Source organism: Gorilla gorilla, chromosome 8, assembly GCF_029281585.2.
Source record: "Gorilla gorilla gorilla isolate KB3781 chromosome 8, NHGRI_mGorGor1-v2.1_pri, whole genome shotgun sequence".
NCBI lineage: Eukaryota > Metazoa > Chordata > Mammalia > Primates > Hominidae > Gorilla > Gorilla gorilla.
In genome coordinates this window covers 108,577,701-108,592,122 of record NC_073232.2, presented here as the reverse complement: position 1 = coordinate 108,592,122, position 14,422 = coordinate 108,577,701, and the positions used below count along the sequence as shown (strand labels likewise).

The window sequence follows — 14,422 nt, the reverse complement described above, 5'->3', positions numbered from 1 at the left end:
GTGTGATCTCAGCTCACTGCAACCTCTGCCTCCCAGACTCAAGCGATTCTCATGCCTCAATCTCCCAAGTAGCTGGAATTACAGGCATGCCCCACCACACCTAATTTTTGTATTTTTGTAAAATGATGGGGTTTCACCATGTTGGCCAAGCTGGTCGAATTCCTGGCTTCAAGTGCACCCGCCTTGGCCTCCCAAAGTGCTTGGATTACAGGCATGAGCTATGGTGCCCGGCCCAGGATTAGTGTCTTTGTGACACCAGAAAGATTGCTTGTTCTCTCTGTCTCTCTCTCACCATGTGAGCAGGGGAGGATGTGAGGACACAGCAAGAAGCCAGAAAGAGAACCCTCACCAGAAACTGACCCTGCTGACGTCTTGATCCAGAATGGTGAGAAAATAAATTTCTGTTGTTTAAGCCACCCCATCTCTGTATTTTGTTATCGCAGCCCAAGCTGACTAATACAACCAGCCAGAATAAGTAATAAGATTAACTGAAAAACCATTTTCAATAAATATATGTAAAATCACTTACTTTGAAGGATTGATATCGTTCATCATTTAACACAGCTTTAACTTCAGAACTTTCTCCGTCTTCAATAATCTCCTAATGGACAGTTGAAAAATATTTTAAATTAGTGATGTTGGACAATTACTGTCTAAGACTCTCAAATTCACGGACCTAGTAGTTTGGTTTCTCATGAAATATGCATGCATCACATGCAGGGGTATTTCCCTAATTGATCTGGAGAAAACAAGACATTTCCCTACAATCTTGAAAATGCTAGCTCATCATATATCCAAGGACCCCTTTACGATCCTTAGGAACAAAGATACAAATGGTTAGGATCCAGATCTACAGAATCCCAAACCAAAATATTCACTGAAAAATGTATGTCCAAATATTGGTGATAATTTTCTCTTCAATGAATATGACCTTACTGAAATAAGAAGACTTTTCCATTGACAAGGTTAATTTTGGACCCACCAAAAAGCCAATCTACGTTCAAGCCCTTGTGATGTCTAGCTCAGAGCCCCCTTCCTCTGAGTAGAGTTGGGATAATTGTCCTTGAATAATATACCTTGCACTTGACTATACAGAAACTTACTAGCAGATGACCAACTTGCTTTGCTGGGGAATCCCTAAACACCGTTCAGTAAATAAGCACAACCTCTGGCGCTCTCCCTGGAGAGGTGTAGAACCACCTCCACTTCATGTCAAACGCACCACTGCTGTAAGGTGGCGCCCTCAGGTGGAACTGAGGGAAATCAGACCATTTCCCTGCTGTCAAGATTTAGGCCACTTGAGTCTTTCACTGTGATTAATAACAATATGGGAGAGTTCTGTTTCTACTAGCTGGTTCCATGTAGCTCCAGCTGTGATAATATTAGGGTATGGATTATAAATAACACGTCTCTATCTATTTATATGTTAAAGTAGGTAGCTAGTCAGGCATGAGCAGGGCAGGAGAGGGCTCCCCCCTTCAAACCAGGAATGTCAGGCGACCATCAGGTGATGGTCCAGGAGTTATCACACTGTCTCTCTAAAATGATAATTGATTGCAGCCAGTGCTAGAGAGAGGCAATTCCGTGATGGTCTGGCAGTTGTCACCCTATAAAATGATTAGTCACAACTGGCGCCAGGGAGAGGCAATTTCCTAATAGATAAAAACACTTGAAATTGGTAATCAGCAGCTTCCATTAAAATCTCAGGAATTGGGCGAGTGGGCATGAGCATGCACATTAAGAGACAAAATGGCAGAGTATGACTTTCCGGAGCATTCCACCGGAAAAGGGAAGAATGCCTCAGGTGAGCATGCATACAACTCCAGTAGACACACTGCGCATGCTCCCCTCCCAAGCACAAGGAGGGCACTGTGCACGCGGGTGGCTCACCCTAAGGGAAGAATCATGGGAAAAGTGACGCAGGACCCCAGAAGTATGCCAACGTATACCCCAAGTCAAAAGGTCAAACGCTGCACTTGTCCTCCAAGTTGCCCACTTGGGTCTCTTCCAAGTGTACTTTCCTTTCTCTCCTGCTCTAAAGCTTTTTAATAAACTTCCACTCCTGCTCTGGAACTTGCCTCAGTCTCTTTTTCTGCCTTATGCCCCCCAGTCGAATTCTTTCTTCTGCGGAAGCAATAATTGGGGTTGCTGCAGACCCGAACGGATTCACTATCAGTAACTCTGACACCTGCCACCACTAACGTATTTTGGTGCCATGTGACTAGGATATTCACAACCCCTAACATATATATATGTGTATGTGTGTGTGTGTATGTGTATAAAAATAAACACACAGAGAGAGAGAGAGAGAGACAGAGGAGAGAGAGAGGAATATGTATAAAGGAAAATTTGTGATGTACACCACCTCTACATAGTTGACAGGAAAATCTGTTAGCTACATCTCTCTCTCCCCCGTTCCCACCTACCTATTGGGAAGTGGGACAAATCCCATTTCACCCTTACCTCTATGATACCCTTCACCTTGGACCCCAGGCAGGGAATTCCTTCTGTGTCCTTCATACTGATGATTGTGAATGGCAGAGATTTCAATACAGAAGCTGCTCTCATAAATGTCACACAGGAGTCTTCATTTTCTCTAAACTCACAATTTTCAGCCAGTATATCAAAGGCATCCTGAAGGATAAAACCAGATAAGCAAGAGATTTGCTTCCAAGCCCCTGAGCCAGTGGTCACTCACAAATGCCTCTTGCTCTCCTTTAAATATTGGAATACCACTTGCGTGTTTCCTTCTAGGTCAGGATGGGGTCTCCCATACCCTTGTATTCCTCTCTGGTGTCATGGAGTAGAGTTGAATTGAAAAGACAGGTACCAGAGTGCATTATACGGAAACTTGGAGTACACTGCTATTAAACATTCACAGATGATTTAACTAAAAAATGCTTTGGTGCTCACAGCATCTTGCTAGTCATGACTCAGCATAATCCCTCCTTCTGTACTATCTTCCCACTAGCCTGTGGCTAGAATTCTGCCTTGATCACTGAGCATCCCCATAAAACACAGCACTTAACACAGGCTTGTTGAATGAATGAGTGTAGTCGCAGGTCACACAGACCCAGAGCCAGGATTATTTAAGGTAGGGCATGTTTGTATTTCTAGCACGGGAGGAAGCAGCTGTAGCTGTGTGATCTCATGTTCAGCATATCCAGTAGCTACAATTTCCTGGTCTTTCCAACACAGACATGGAGCTGGAAGTCTAGAAATGAGAAGCTCTGTATTGATCTACTACTACATGTTTCATCCAGCTAACCACTGACTCTAGGCTAGCAGACAAGCAGTTGTGGGTTTTAGGGCCATTCAAAACACAATTACCGATCTGAGGGCTGAGTGGAGTTTAGATATGATCCATCCAATTTCTTTTTGAATAGATGAGGAGACAGGCTCAGAGAGAGAAATTGACTTGCCCAAACTAGTGAATATCAGAAAGGCTGGAATCTAGGTTTGCTCAATTTTTTGGTTTCCCAGCAAAAGCTGTTGATGTATTGTTACCATTTCTATGTAATTTGCTCTTACTATGTTTTGGACTAATTCCAGTATTTGTTTTTTCAGAATATTTGCTTTTGACAAGTGTTGCGCCCATTAATGACAACTCTCTGTAAATAGTAATCCGCTGTCTCTAAAGAATATAACCTAAATGTATTTGTCCATTTCCAGGAAGGAAGGAGACCCAGCCTCGATAGAAAGAAGAAGGATAGAAGGATCAGAGATCAGGCTAGGGCTGCAGGTAGGTGGGAGGAAAACTTTCCCAGGTTTTCAGAAAAATTTATAATTTAATTTGCGGTCCACAGAAAGAAGCTGCAAGCCCTTCGTTTGCCTTGGGTGTTGATGTAAAGTCCCGTTACCGTGAATATCTGGTTACAGTTGTTTAACGTGGTTCTTCTCTGACACGCATACTGGGAGATCTTTTGTACAGCAATTGGTGGAGTCTTCGGGGGGCCTGGGTTGGTGCTATCTGAATAGTCTCTTCTCACCTAAACAAATGCATAAGCATCCATTTTCAATAAAAATTAATAGTAATAACAGATATGTATGGAAAAAATTTGGAAGTAGTTGTCTGTAGTTGGAGGATAACATTATAGGAGACTCAAAATTTATGTTATATACATCTCTAATATTTGAACTTGCTATTATCAACACGTATTATTTTTGAAATCAGAAAAAAAATGAAAAGACCTATCAATTAAATATCATCTTCCTTTTCTATGAACTTCTGCAGTTATGGTCCAAGCCTTCTTCCCAAAGATTCTAGCACAGTTGCTCAAATATTTGGAATTGAGAGCTTAACTTTTTGTTTTGTTTGTTTTGTTTTGTTTTGTTTTCTGAATGATCACAGTGAGAGAAAAAAAGGAATCTCCTGCTTTTCTGGCTGCTAGAATATCAAGGCTTAAATATTTTGAAAGATTTGTGTATAAATGTGTTCAGGAAAATAGCGACCACTGGTTAGATGCCTGCTATACTCAACACATTGTGTTCAGCGCTTTACATGTATGTTGTTCTAATCTTCATGACCATTTTGTGAGGCTGGCATTATTGTTATGTCATATTATAAAGGAAGAGACTGAAGCTCAGTAAAACTAAGTGACTTGCCCAAGGTCACACAGGAAGTAAGCAGAGAATTTAGGGTTCACCCCAGCTCCGTTGATCCTAAGCCTATGTTCTTAACCATCAAGCAAAGAACAGTGAAAATCACACCCATGACACTTACAACAAGCTGGTGCTTTCCTGTCATTTCCACCGGTTTCCCTGCTCCTATGCATTCTATCAGCCAGGAGACATCGAGGAGCTCAGGTTGTGAGCTGACTTGTATTTTCTGTACTTGAAGCCACTCCAGAACATCCGAACCCGAGTTGTTCTCTGCTACAATGTGGGTGACAGAATCACTGCAAAATGCAAGACAGAGTTACCAGCTGAAACATCTTTCAAAATCCAAAGCTCTCCTCTTTCCTCAAGGTTTCTGAGCATTCCATCTGATGGAGAAAGACACATGCTAGACCTAACCATAGGTGTGGAGAATTTAGGCCTCCATGCAAGGGAATTCTCTCTACATTAATTAGTATGGCAACAGTGGTCTGGGTTACATGTCAGATGCACGAAAAATAAAGACAACATTAGCAGGACTGAGGTGTTGATGGAAAACCAAGGTCCAGAAAAGATGGAAGATAAAACTGCTCTTAAAGTAGCACCTAGCATTCCACATGAGGTTTTGGCACGCTGCTCCATTTTTACTAGTGGAGGACTTTAATAATCCAATGGCCTTCAAACTTGTTTGACAGTGACCCACAGTTAGAAATACGTTTTATATTATGATCCAAAGTAGACATAGAAATAGGTACAGATGTAGCTATGCTTACACGGATTAAGCAACTGTCTTAATCCATTTAGGCTGCTATAACAAAATACCTTAGACTGAGTAATTTATAAACAACAGAAACTTATTGCTCACAGTTCTGGAGGCTGGAAAGTCCATGATCAAGGGGTCGGCAGATATGGTGTCCAGTGAAGGCCCATTCTTCATAGACGGCACCCACTGTGTGTCCTCACATAGCAGAAGGGGAAGGCAGCTCTCCTGGGCCTCTTTTTTAAGGACATTAATTTCTCATTCACTAGGTGGAGCCCTCATAACCTACTCACCTCCCAAAGGCCCCACCTTCTAATATCATCGCTTTAGGGATTAGGTTTCAATTTATGAATTTTGGGGTGACACAAATATTCAGACCATAGAAACACCCCATTAAATGATCTCACAGTTTATTATTAATAATAAATTAATTATTTATAACCAGCCTTCAAGAAATTTTGATTTACATGTTTTCGAAGCATGGACAGGGATCTTTTTCTTAACAGGTACTAAGCACTTACCATGTTTAAGCCATTGGCCATGTGCTTTACCTACATCATCTCATTTAGCTCCTCAATAAGTGTTACATCATTCACACTTCAAAAATGAGGAAACTGAGGAACAGAGAGGTCGAGTGACATTCTAAAAGTCACACAGCTGGTAAATGATACTCATCTTTCTTTTATTGTTTTTTCTGGGCCAGATATGTTATTTCTAGTTTTTAATAAGTCTTCACATTCAGCATTATATTATTGGACCCAGTGATTTTTAAGATCCTTTCAGTTCAAATAGTCTATAAATCTGAGCAATAGCATGGGCACACAGCATACCCAAGCATCGAAGAGAAAACAGCAATATTTTCTCTTTCTCCTCCTATTTTGTTTCCTTGATTTCCTCTTTCTCCATCTTCTTTTTTTGATAGAATCTGATTCATGAGGTATTTTTAAATTTGCTATTATATGCACAACCCTAGATTCCTTGTGATAGTGGTGGCAGTGATGGTAGTAGGAGGAGGTTGGGTACCAAAGAAGAAAAAGGAAGTTACTAGACACTAGTATGTTACACGAAACAGATGGCTTATGATGTGAATTATGACAAGACATGAGGCATGAAGATCTGCCATGTTCAGAGAAGGAAAAAAACATGGTGTAAGCTGGGAGAGGCAGCTGGTTGGTGGCAGAGCTGGGATTGTGTCTAGTCCTGAATGACACACCTAAAAGGCAGAACTTAGGGTTCTCCTGGAAGAAAAGGGTCAGGGGCCAGAAGGACAGGGAGGAGAATGGCCTGGGTTGGAGTGGAGAGTTTATATTGGGAAGTAATTGTAGAAGTGGCTGAATTCGTAGGGACAACTACATTCTAGAAGGTCTTAGAAGCCTGTTGAGGAGGTTTGATCTTATTTTCTGGGGTTGTGGGGCCAGCGAAGGCTTTTGTGAGCAGAACATTGATAGCACTACAGTGTTATTTTAAAAGACGAGTCTGGTACATACAGTGATTTGGAGGGGAGCGTAATGGGGTAGGGAGGGTTGGGGAACTACTTAGGAAGATGAAATGATAGTGTAAGTGTGAGATGATTTTAACCCAGTCTGGCACAGAAAAGCAGAGGAGAAATATGGTGGACATCTGCATCAGCTCACCTATGAAAGATGAAGTCAGGGAGGGAGTCAAATATTACTCCAGCATATTAATCACAGTAATGGCACTTTTGGTAGAAATCAGATTTAGGAAGTTGCGTCTCTTTGGGGGAAGGGGTGGAGCAGTGGAACTGAAGTTTATTTCAGGCATGCTGCATTTGAAGGACAGCAGGAGATCCAAATTAAAATATCTGGTTGACAGTTGGGATCTGAGGTTGGTGCTCAGAGAGAGGTGTGGGCTGGGGTCAGAGCTGAGACCATCTGGATGGCAGGATGTGCCCAAACAGAAATAAGTCATGGCAAAGCAACATTCCACAAGAATTAAAGGAAGATGGATAACCACTTCCCTATTGCAGATCCATATTATTTCAAAATTTATTTATAATAAAATTCCTGAAGGATTCTTTGGATCAAGGATTAATAGGAAGTGTTATTCCATCTATATTTTCCATCTATATTTCTGCCCTTTGGAGGGAAAAATTATTATTATATTATTATACTTATGATACATTATTATTTATTATAATATTATTACAATAAATAGAGTTTTACCTAACCCTGAGAGGGAGAAGGGTATGTTAAAGAGGAACCCTGGGACCCCTAACCACCTACACTCTTACCACTCCCCCTACTGCCTCTTCTCCTGGGATTCTCTGAGACAGTGTGAGAATGTCTGCGCTCACATTGTTGGGTGAGAACCATATGCATTTCTTAATTAATGCAAACAAATTTGTGGATGACAGGCTGTACGTCATATGAAGGAAGACTCTGATTTAAACTCCCACTTCCTGCTCATTAAGCAACTAGCAAACAAAACAAAATAGCGATAATAATCTTAAGCACACACAAAAACCAAAAAGTCAAACAAAACCTCTTAAGCCAATGCTACTCAGAGCTCAGTATTGGTTGCCTCTAGTTCCCAACAAGGTAAGTTCAGAAATTGTAAGTCAGCATTTAGAAACTTTAATTGTAATTTGACATCACCAGAATAGTTTTACTGTGGCTTAAAAAAAAAAAAAGAAGCATTGGTCTTCAACACATTTTTTGAAAACTGGTCCTTTGCCACAAATAATTTAAGAAATTTTGTTGACAGAATCTCTGTTGTGGCCCAGACTGTATTTCCCATCGTCTTGTGTTGCCTGAGTTCAGCTGATCCTCTGCATGTGGCCAGCTAGATCTGGGCTGTGATGTGCTTCCTCGTGTCGGGGTTGCCATCAGCCCCTCACAGGCAATTCACAGTCTCTGTGTGTTGTTCACTTTCAGCTCCGAGCCCTTACCGAGCAGTATTACTAAGGAGACCCATGGCCTCTAGTGTGCTCTGCTGATACTTTCTTATCACTATCTTGTGGCAGCTGTTTGTCTATTTGCTGGTACAGTGGTTTTCTCTCTGCTCTGAACACTCCAATACTGGAAATGTTAACAATATTAGAATATTACTATATGCTAGACACTCTGGTAGGCATACTTTATACATCATTTAATTATCAATAATGCCATGAGATAGATATGATCATCCCCATCTAAAAATGGGAAGAGAGGCGGGGCGCGGTGGCTCACGCCTGTAATCCCAGCACTTTGGGAGGCTGAGGCGGGCAGATCGTGAGGTCAGGAGATCAAGACCATCCTGGCTAACACGGTGAAACCCTGTCTCTACTAAAAATACAAAAAATTAGCTGGGCGTGGTGGAATGTGCCTGTAGTCCCAGCTACTCAGGAGGCTGAGGCAGAAGAATCACTTGAACCTGGGAGGCGGAGGTTGCAGTGAGTTGAGATTGTGCCACTACACTCCAGCCTGGGCGACAGAGCGAGACTCCATCTCAAAAAAAAAAAAAAAGGGGGGGGGGAAGAGATAGCCTTGGAGATGTTAAAAATTAAAAATTTCACCCAGCGAATAATTAGTAGGTGGAGCAGGGATTTGATCCTATGGCTGTTCTCATCAAAGTCTACGTGCTTGGCCATCCATGACTTTGTGTCCTTTGGAAAAGGAGGGAGCTGCTCACTTCCTCTTGTTGCAGAGGGAGTAACATCTGGATGGGTATCATAATAATAAGAAAACCGATTTCCTCCCAAGGGCAGAAATACAGATGGAATAGCACCTCCTATATAACAGCAGTAAACGTATTGCCTTGCTGCTGCCACATAGAATTTGTGTTTTGCTATTTTATGTACAATATTATATGGACTAAACTAGACTACAGGACATGTAGAACTGCCCCAGAAAACTTGAAAGAACAGTTGCCATAGCCACACATCAAGACGGAGCAGCCACAGGGAGGCTGTCAGGCTCTCTGGGCTCTGGGTTTTCCCTAAACCTCTGAGGGAGATGGACGTGTCAAGGGGGAGCCCTGGACTCATCGTCCAAATTCTGGCCTGTCACCATCCACTCCTACCCTGCTGCTCCATCGCCACCATTTCTCCACCTAGGATTCCTCTGGACACAGCCCTGCCTCTGATGGGGACATTAGAATGCTGGGGAGTACAGATGGGAGGGGGCTCAAGGAACTATTAAGTAACAAACAATAAATACTGGCATATAAAGGGAATCAGACTAGAAAGAAATACTTGTGACTATTAGCAAAGATTATGATAATGACATACACACGTGCAGATATTCTTACTTAATCCTCACAACAGCCTAGCACAGTAGGCAATATAATCACAGAGGAGAAAACCAAGCCTTGGGGAGCTTACATGAAGCCGAGGTTCAAACCCAGGTGTGCCTGACTCAAGCAACTATTAGCAACGATAATGATAATGACACACACACATATGCAGATATTCTTACTTAATCCTCACAACAGCCTAGCACAGTAGGCAATATAATCACAGAGGAGAAAACCAAGCCTGGGGGAGCTTACATGAAGCCGAGGTTCAAACCCAGGTGTGCCTGACTCAAGCAACCTCTTAACGTTCTGCTAGACTGTGGTTAGATGCCTGAGGGGGGCTTTGTTTGTGTGTTTGAAATGTTTTTCTTTATTTTCTCATTTTCTGTAATGAACTATCTATGGTCACTTTTCTACTTGGGGGAAAATATACATGAATGTCATTTTCAAGGGCAAATGAATCTGTGATTGAGGCTGAAGTTGTTTCTGCCTTGCCCACAGAGACCTTGGCTTCCTTCTTATAACAAAAGGTGACAGAAACCCTCTGGCAGCCAACCTCAACCTCAGAGATCCCACAGTTCTGCTGAGATGGCTATTTCCAAAATATCAGTGAATTCAATCTTCTCCTAATTTCTTGGCCATGACCAATTGTTAGTGCTTTGGACTAAGTTTGGGAGGTCTTGAACAAATTATAGCAATTCTGAGAGAACTGGCATTGGTCCCTCAGTCTCCTACAGGGAAGAAGATTCAGGGTCTCCTCCTTCAACTAGTGCTTCACTGTCAGGTGCCCAGCTTGGTCCTTGGTGTCCCTGAGAGCAGGGACAGTGGCATGGTCTCTGGGTTATGCCTGGAGCCCAGCACATGGCCAGATTTATAGTAATGGTAAAAAGATGATGGTAGACTGGATAGATGAATGAATGAATAGCTCTAAAGGAATGTCTCTCAAACTCTAGTGTCTACCAGAGACATCCAGGAAGCTAGGTTAAAATTCAGATTACTGGGTCCCATTATGAGACTTCAGAATCCCTGGGGAATTGCACCTGAGGCCCAGGAATATGCATTTTGACAAGCTCCATTGGTGATTCTGATATAGTCAGTCTGTTTTCGTTATCTACTGTTGCATAACCAGTGATCCCAAAATGTAATGACTTAAAAAGGCAACTATTTTATTATATCTCACAATTTCGTGGGTCAGGACTTCAGGCAGGCTTGGCTGGGTGATCTCTCTGCCCTGTATTGTTCTGCTGAGGTGCTGATGTTCCCTGTGGTTCTACATTCTGCCACCTTGGTGAGGATGGCTGGAAAGCTGGGCTCAGTGCAACATAGGGACTGGGGACCCAAGCAACTTTATGTGGTCTAAGAGGAGGCGCCAATGTCTTACATGAGGCTCTGGGGTCCCAGAGATTGTGTTCCAGGGAAAGACACAGTCTCACTTCCACTGTACCTTACTGGTTGAATCAGTCACCAGCAAGGTGCAAAGGACGGGGAAATTGCCCCTCCCTCTCCACAGGAGGACCTATGTTTTAAAACCACCCCACAGCCCAAGAACTCCACTTTGAGAAACACCACTGTAGAGAAAGATCTTTTCTATTGAACTGCCCCAGCCTAGATTTGACTCCCACTTGAGCCTTTGGCCTCAATGACAGCTGTGTTTTCCAACATGGTACTCGTTTCTCTGCAGGTACGTGACATAATTTTAGGAGGTACACAACTGAACATTTAAAAGGCTTATGTGTTTATTTATATCTGTATTTTAAATTATGCATCTCAGATCATAGGTTTTATGGATATTATTCCTTAGAACAAGGCTAATTTTATTTTAAATGAGTCAGTTTAGGGACAATTAAAAGAAACACACTGGCCAGGTGTGGTGGCTTTTGCCTATAATCCCAGCACTCTGGGAGGCCCAGGTGGGCGAAACACTTGAGGTCAAGAGTTCAAGACCAGCCTGGCTAATATGGTGAAACCCCGTCTCTACTAAAAATACAAAAATTAGCTGGGTGTGGTGGCACGTGCCTGTAATCCCAGCCACTCGGGAGGCTGAGGCACAAGAATCGCTTGAACCCAGGAGGTGGAGATTGTAGTGAGCTGAGATTGCACCACTGCACTCCAGCCTGGGTGATAGAGCAAGGCCCTGTCTCCCCCCAAACAAATAAACAAACAAAATAAACAGATTACGTATATATTATAATAACAGATGTGGTAAAAGATATTACAAGAATCGTGACTGTGGCACTCAGATGTCTGAAAAGCCCTGGGTTATGGAATTAACTCACGGACTTCAGTTCTGCATTTTTTTCCTCAGGCAACAATTTCCCTGTTCTTCCTGTCTTTCTTTTCCTAGTTGATCCTGCCTCTCATGAAGTATAATTAGAAAAACCGTCCACGAGGAAAGTGGCAGCTATTTTTATTTGCCTGGGTATAGACTCCTTCCCACCCTCTGTCTGACTTTCTGGATCCTCATGGATGGTCACCTGCTGTCTTCTTCCCAGGGAGAGGTCATTCCTGATTCTTCCCATCTGATATAGGACTTATTTTGTAAACAATGACTTAAATAGTCATTTACAGTTAAACTGACCTGTTTACAGTTTAAAAACCCTTCTACCAATTTCACTTAGCAACTGATCTGTTTCAGTATCCTTGGAACAGAAAGATCATGCAGTTTTGTTTGGTTTTATCGCAAACTCTTACTAGCACCTAGCACCACTAAGGACAGGTTTCTGTCTCCAGCCCTGCTGTACTTATGACTGAGATGATCTTGCCTCGATTTTTTTTGGCCCACCTTAAATGGGATTAAGAAAATTTTTATTAATTTAAAGCCGCAAATTTTGAAATACAAAGTAATTTGGATCAGAGCAAGAAAAAAGTTTATATCTCATGCTCATGCTCTTGAATTTATAAAAATAAAATATTTATTATGTTGCTGATTACAAAAGTAATACTCATGCATTGCAGAAAAAAAAATTCATTACAAAAATTACTCTTGGTAAACACAAGTTCCTTGGGCTGGTTTTATATTCACCAGATAAATCATTCTCTGAGCAAATATTTCTTGAGGCCTCCTATGTGAAACAAAATTGTCTAAGTCTGTAGATGAGGTCTACACGTGGCTTGTGGAGTCAGAGAGGGGTAATTGGATGAGATTAAGAGCCTTTGCTCATCAAAAGGAAAAGCTGGGAGCCCACCCTTGGCAGTGACTCCCACCAGCATTCTAGGGAGGAAAGCTTCTCTCTGGGGGCTTTCAGGAGTCTAAGGTCTGGGAAGCAGAGAGGTAAAGGGAGAAGGCACTCAAGGTGGTAGGGAAAGAGCAAGAAAAACTGTAAAGAAAACCAGGGAATCTGTGTTTGGATTCTGGGCCTGGCCTGGAGAGTGGCCAGTTCAACTTTTATTTTCTAGAGCAGGAAACTGACCTCCTTCAACTGATGTTCTGTTTATTTTGCAAACAATGACTTTGAATATTTTGATTTCAGACACCATAAATTTGAAGTGTAGAATAGAACATTGCCAAAGATTAACAAAGCTGGACACTAGTTAAAGTGGGAAGGATGGTTATATTCAGTCATAATGATGGCAATAGGAAAGAGGCCCCAGTGTGAAGTGAACTCAACTTTATGGGAACAAAAGGCATGAGACTTTTAAAAAACTGGGGTGTGCTGCTAGGGGAAGGGTGTGCCCCTGAGGGGTAGCAGGGGGGTTGGTCCCTGTGACTAGGCCATCTGGGTTTGTTAATTGGAGCTTTCCTGGAGGAGAAGCAAACTTTTGTGGTGTAAATTAGAAGAAGGTCCTCTGAAGTTAGGCCCTCCCTCCCACAGAATCTGAAAGTCAGAGTTACCTCCTTGAAGGGTTGCTTTTTTCAGATCCTTGGAAGGCAGTTCTGGATGGTTAGAAGATTTACATCTCAAAGGGACAGAGAAAGGATTTATCATTGCAACTTTCTAAAGTAACTGCTTTAAGAGAGGGTTCACGGGCCAGCTCCCTATTGCCTGCCTTTGGCTAGAATAAACAGGACATTCTCCTGGCAGTGATGAACTTTCTCAGGCAGGCATTTTAAAGGGGGCCATCCTAGGGACATGGCCTTAACTGCTAGAAGCCATGCTACAGTTTGGTCAAGGAGAGAGTCTTTACCAACATTCAGGTGGAAAAAAATAATGCATTTTACTACCATGAGATTGCCAGGGACTTTTGGAGGCGATGGTTTTGGGATAATGAGTGAGACAGAATCCACATGTCAAACATGATATAATGACTGAATGGAAAGGGCAAGCAGCCAGTTTAGATAAAACTAGACCAAAATAATACTAGAAGACTAAAAGTAAAAAATGAGCAGGCAAATGCTAACTTTTTTTTTTTAAAGAAAACTTGTTCAAACTTGGAATATATGCTATGCTACTTTTTTAATTCCAGGTGACAACAAAGGTACAATTCCTGACTTTCCTGTCTGACTGTAAACTCCTTGTTTGCAGGACTCATGTCTTCCACTATTTTGTGTCTCCACAACCTGACAAATACTGCACAGAGTAGGTACTAACAAAGCCCTTTATTGGTGATGACATGATGCTGCATCTTGCTTTCACTGAAGACAATGTCTTCCAGTGGCATCCTTGTAGATAAACTATGGAAGTCTAGGAAGGATGACAGTATCCTCTGGTGGGTGTCAAGCTGCTTGAACAATGGAACTTGGCAAGTGTTAAACGGCTAGGTAGATGCAAAGGTGGAGAGCCAACCTTCCTGGTCGTGCATTTTCTTCCTCAGCATCAATGATTTGGGTCAAGACACAGAGAGTAAGCTTAACTAATTGTCAGGCCTCTGAGCCCAAGCTAAGCCATCATATCC

At 42.2% G+C, this 14,422-nt stretch overlaps 1 protein-coding gene across 2 annotated transcripts in view; it reads right to left on the bottom strand.

Moving 5' to 3' along the window:
* The window catches only part of DNTT (DNA nucleotidylexotransferase), a 65,952-nt gene that overhangs the window by 15,318 nt on the left and 36,212 nt on the right, over positions 1–14,422 (bottom strand). For both annotated transcript variants that reach the window (XM_019034961.4, XM_004049860.5), the window contains exons 2-5: positions 4,724–4,898; positions 3,861–3,989; positions 2,464–2,634; positions 530–601 (exon numbers count right to left, since the gene is read on the bottom strand). In XM_019034961.4, the coding sequence (XP_018890506.2) occupies positions 530–601; positions 2,464–2,634; positions 3,861–3,989; positions 4,724–4,898 (547 nt within the window). The remainder of the gene's footprint in view (positions 1–529; positions 602–2,463; positions 2,635–3,860; positions 3,990–4,723; positions 4,899–14,422) is intronic.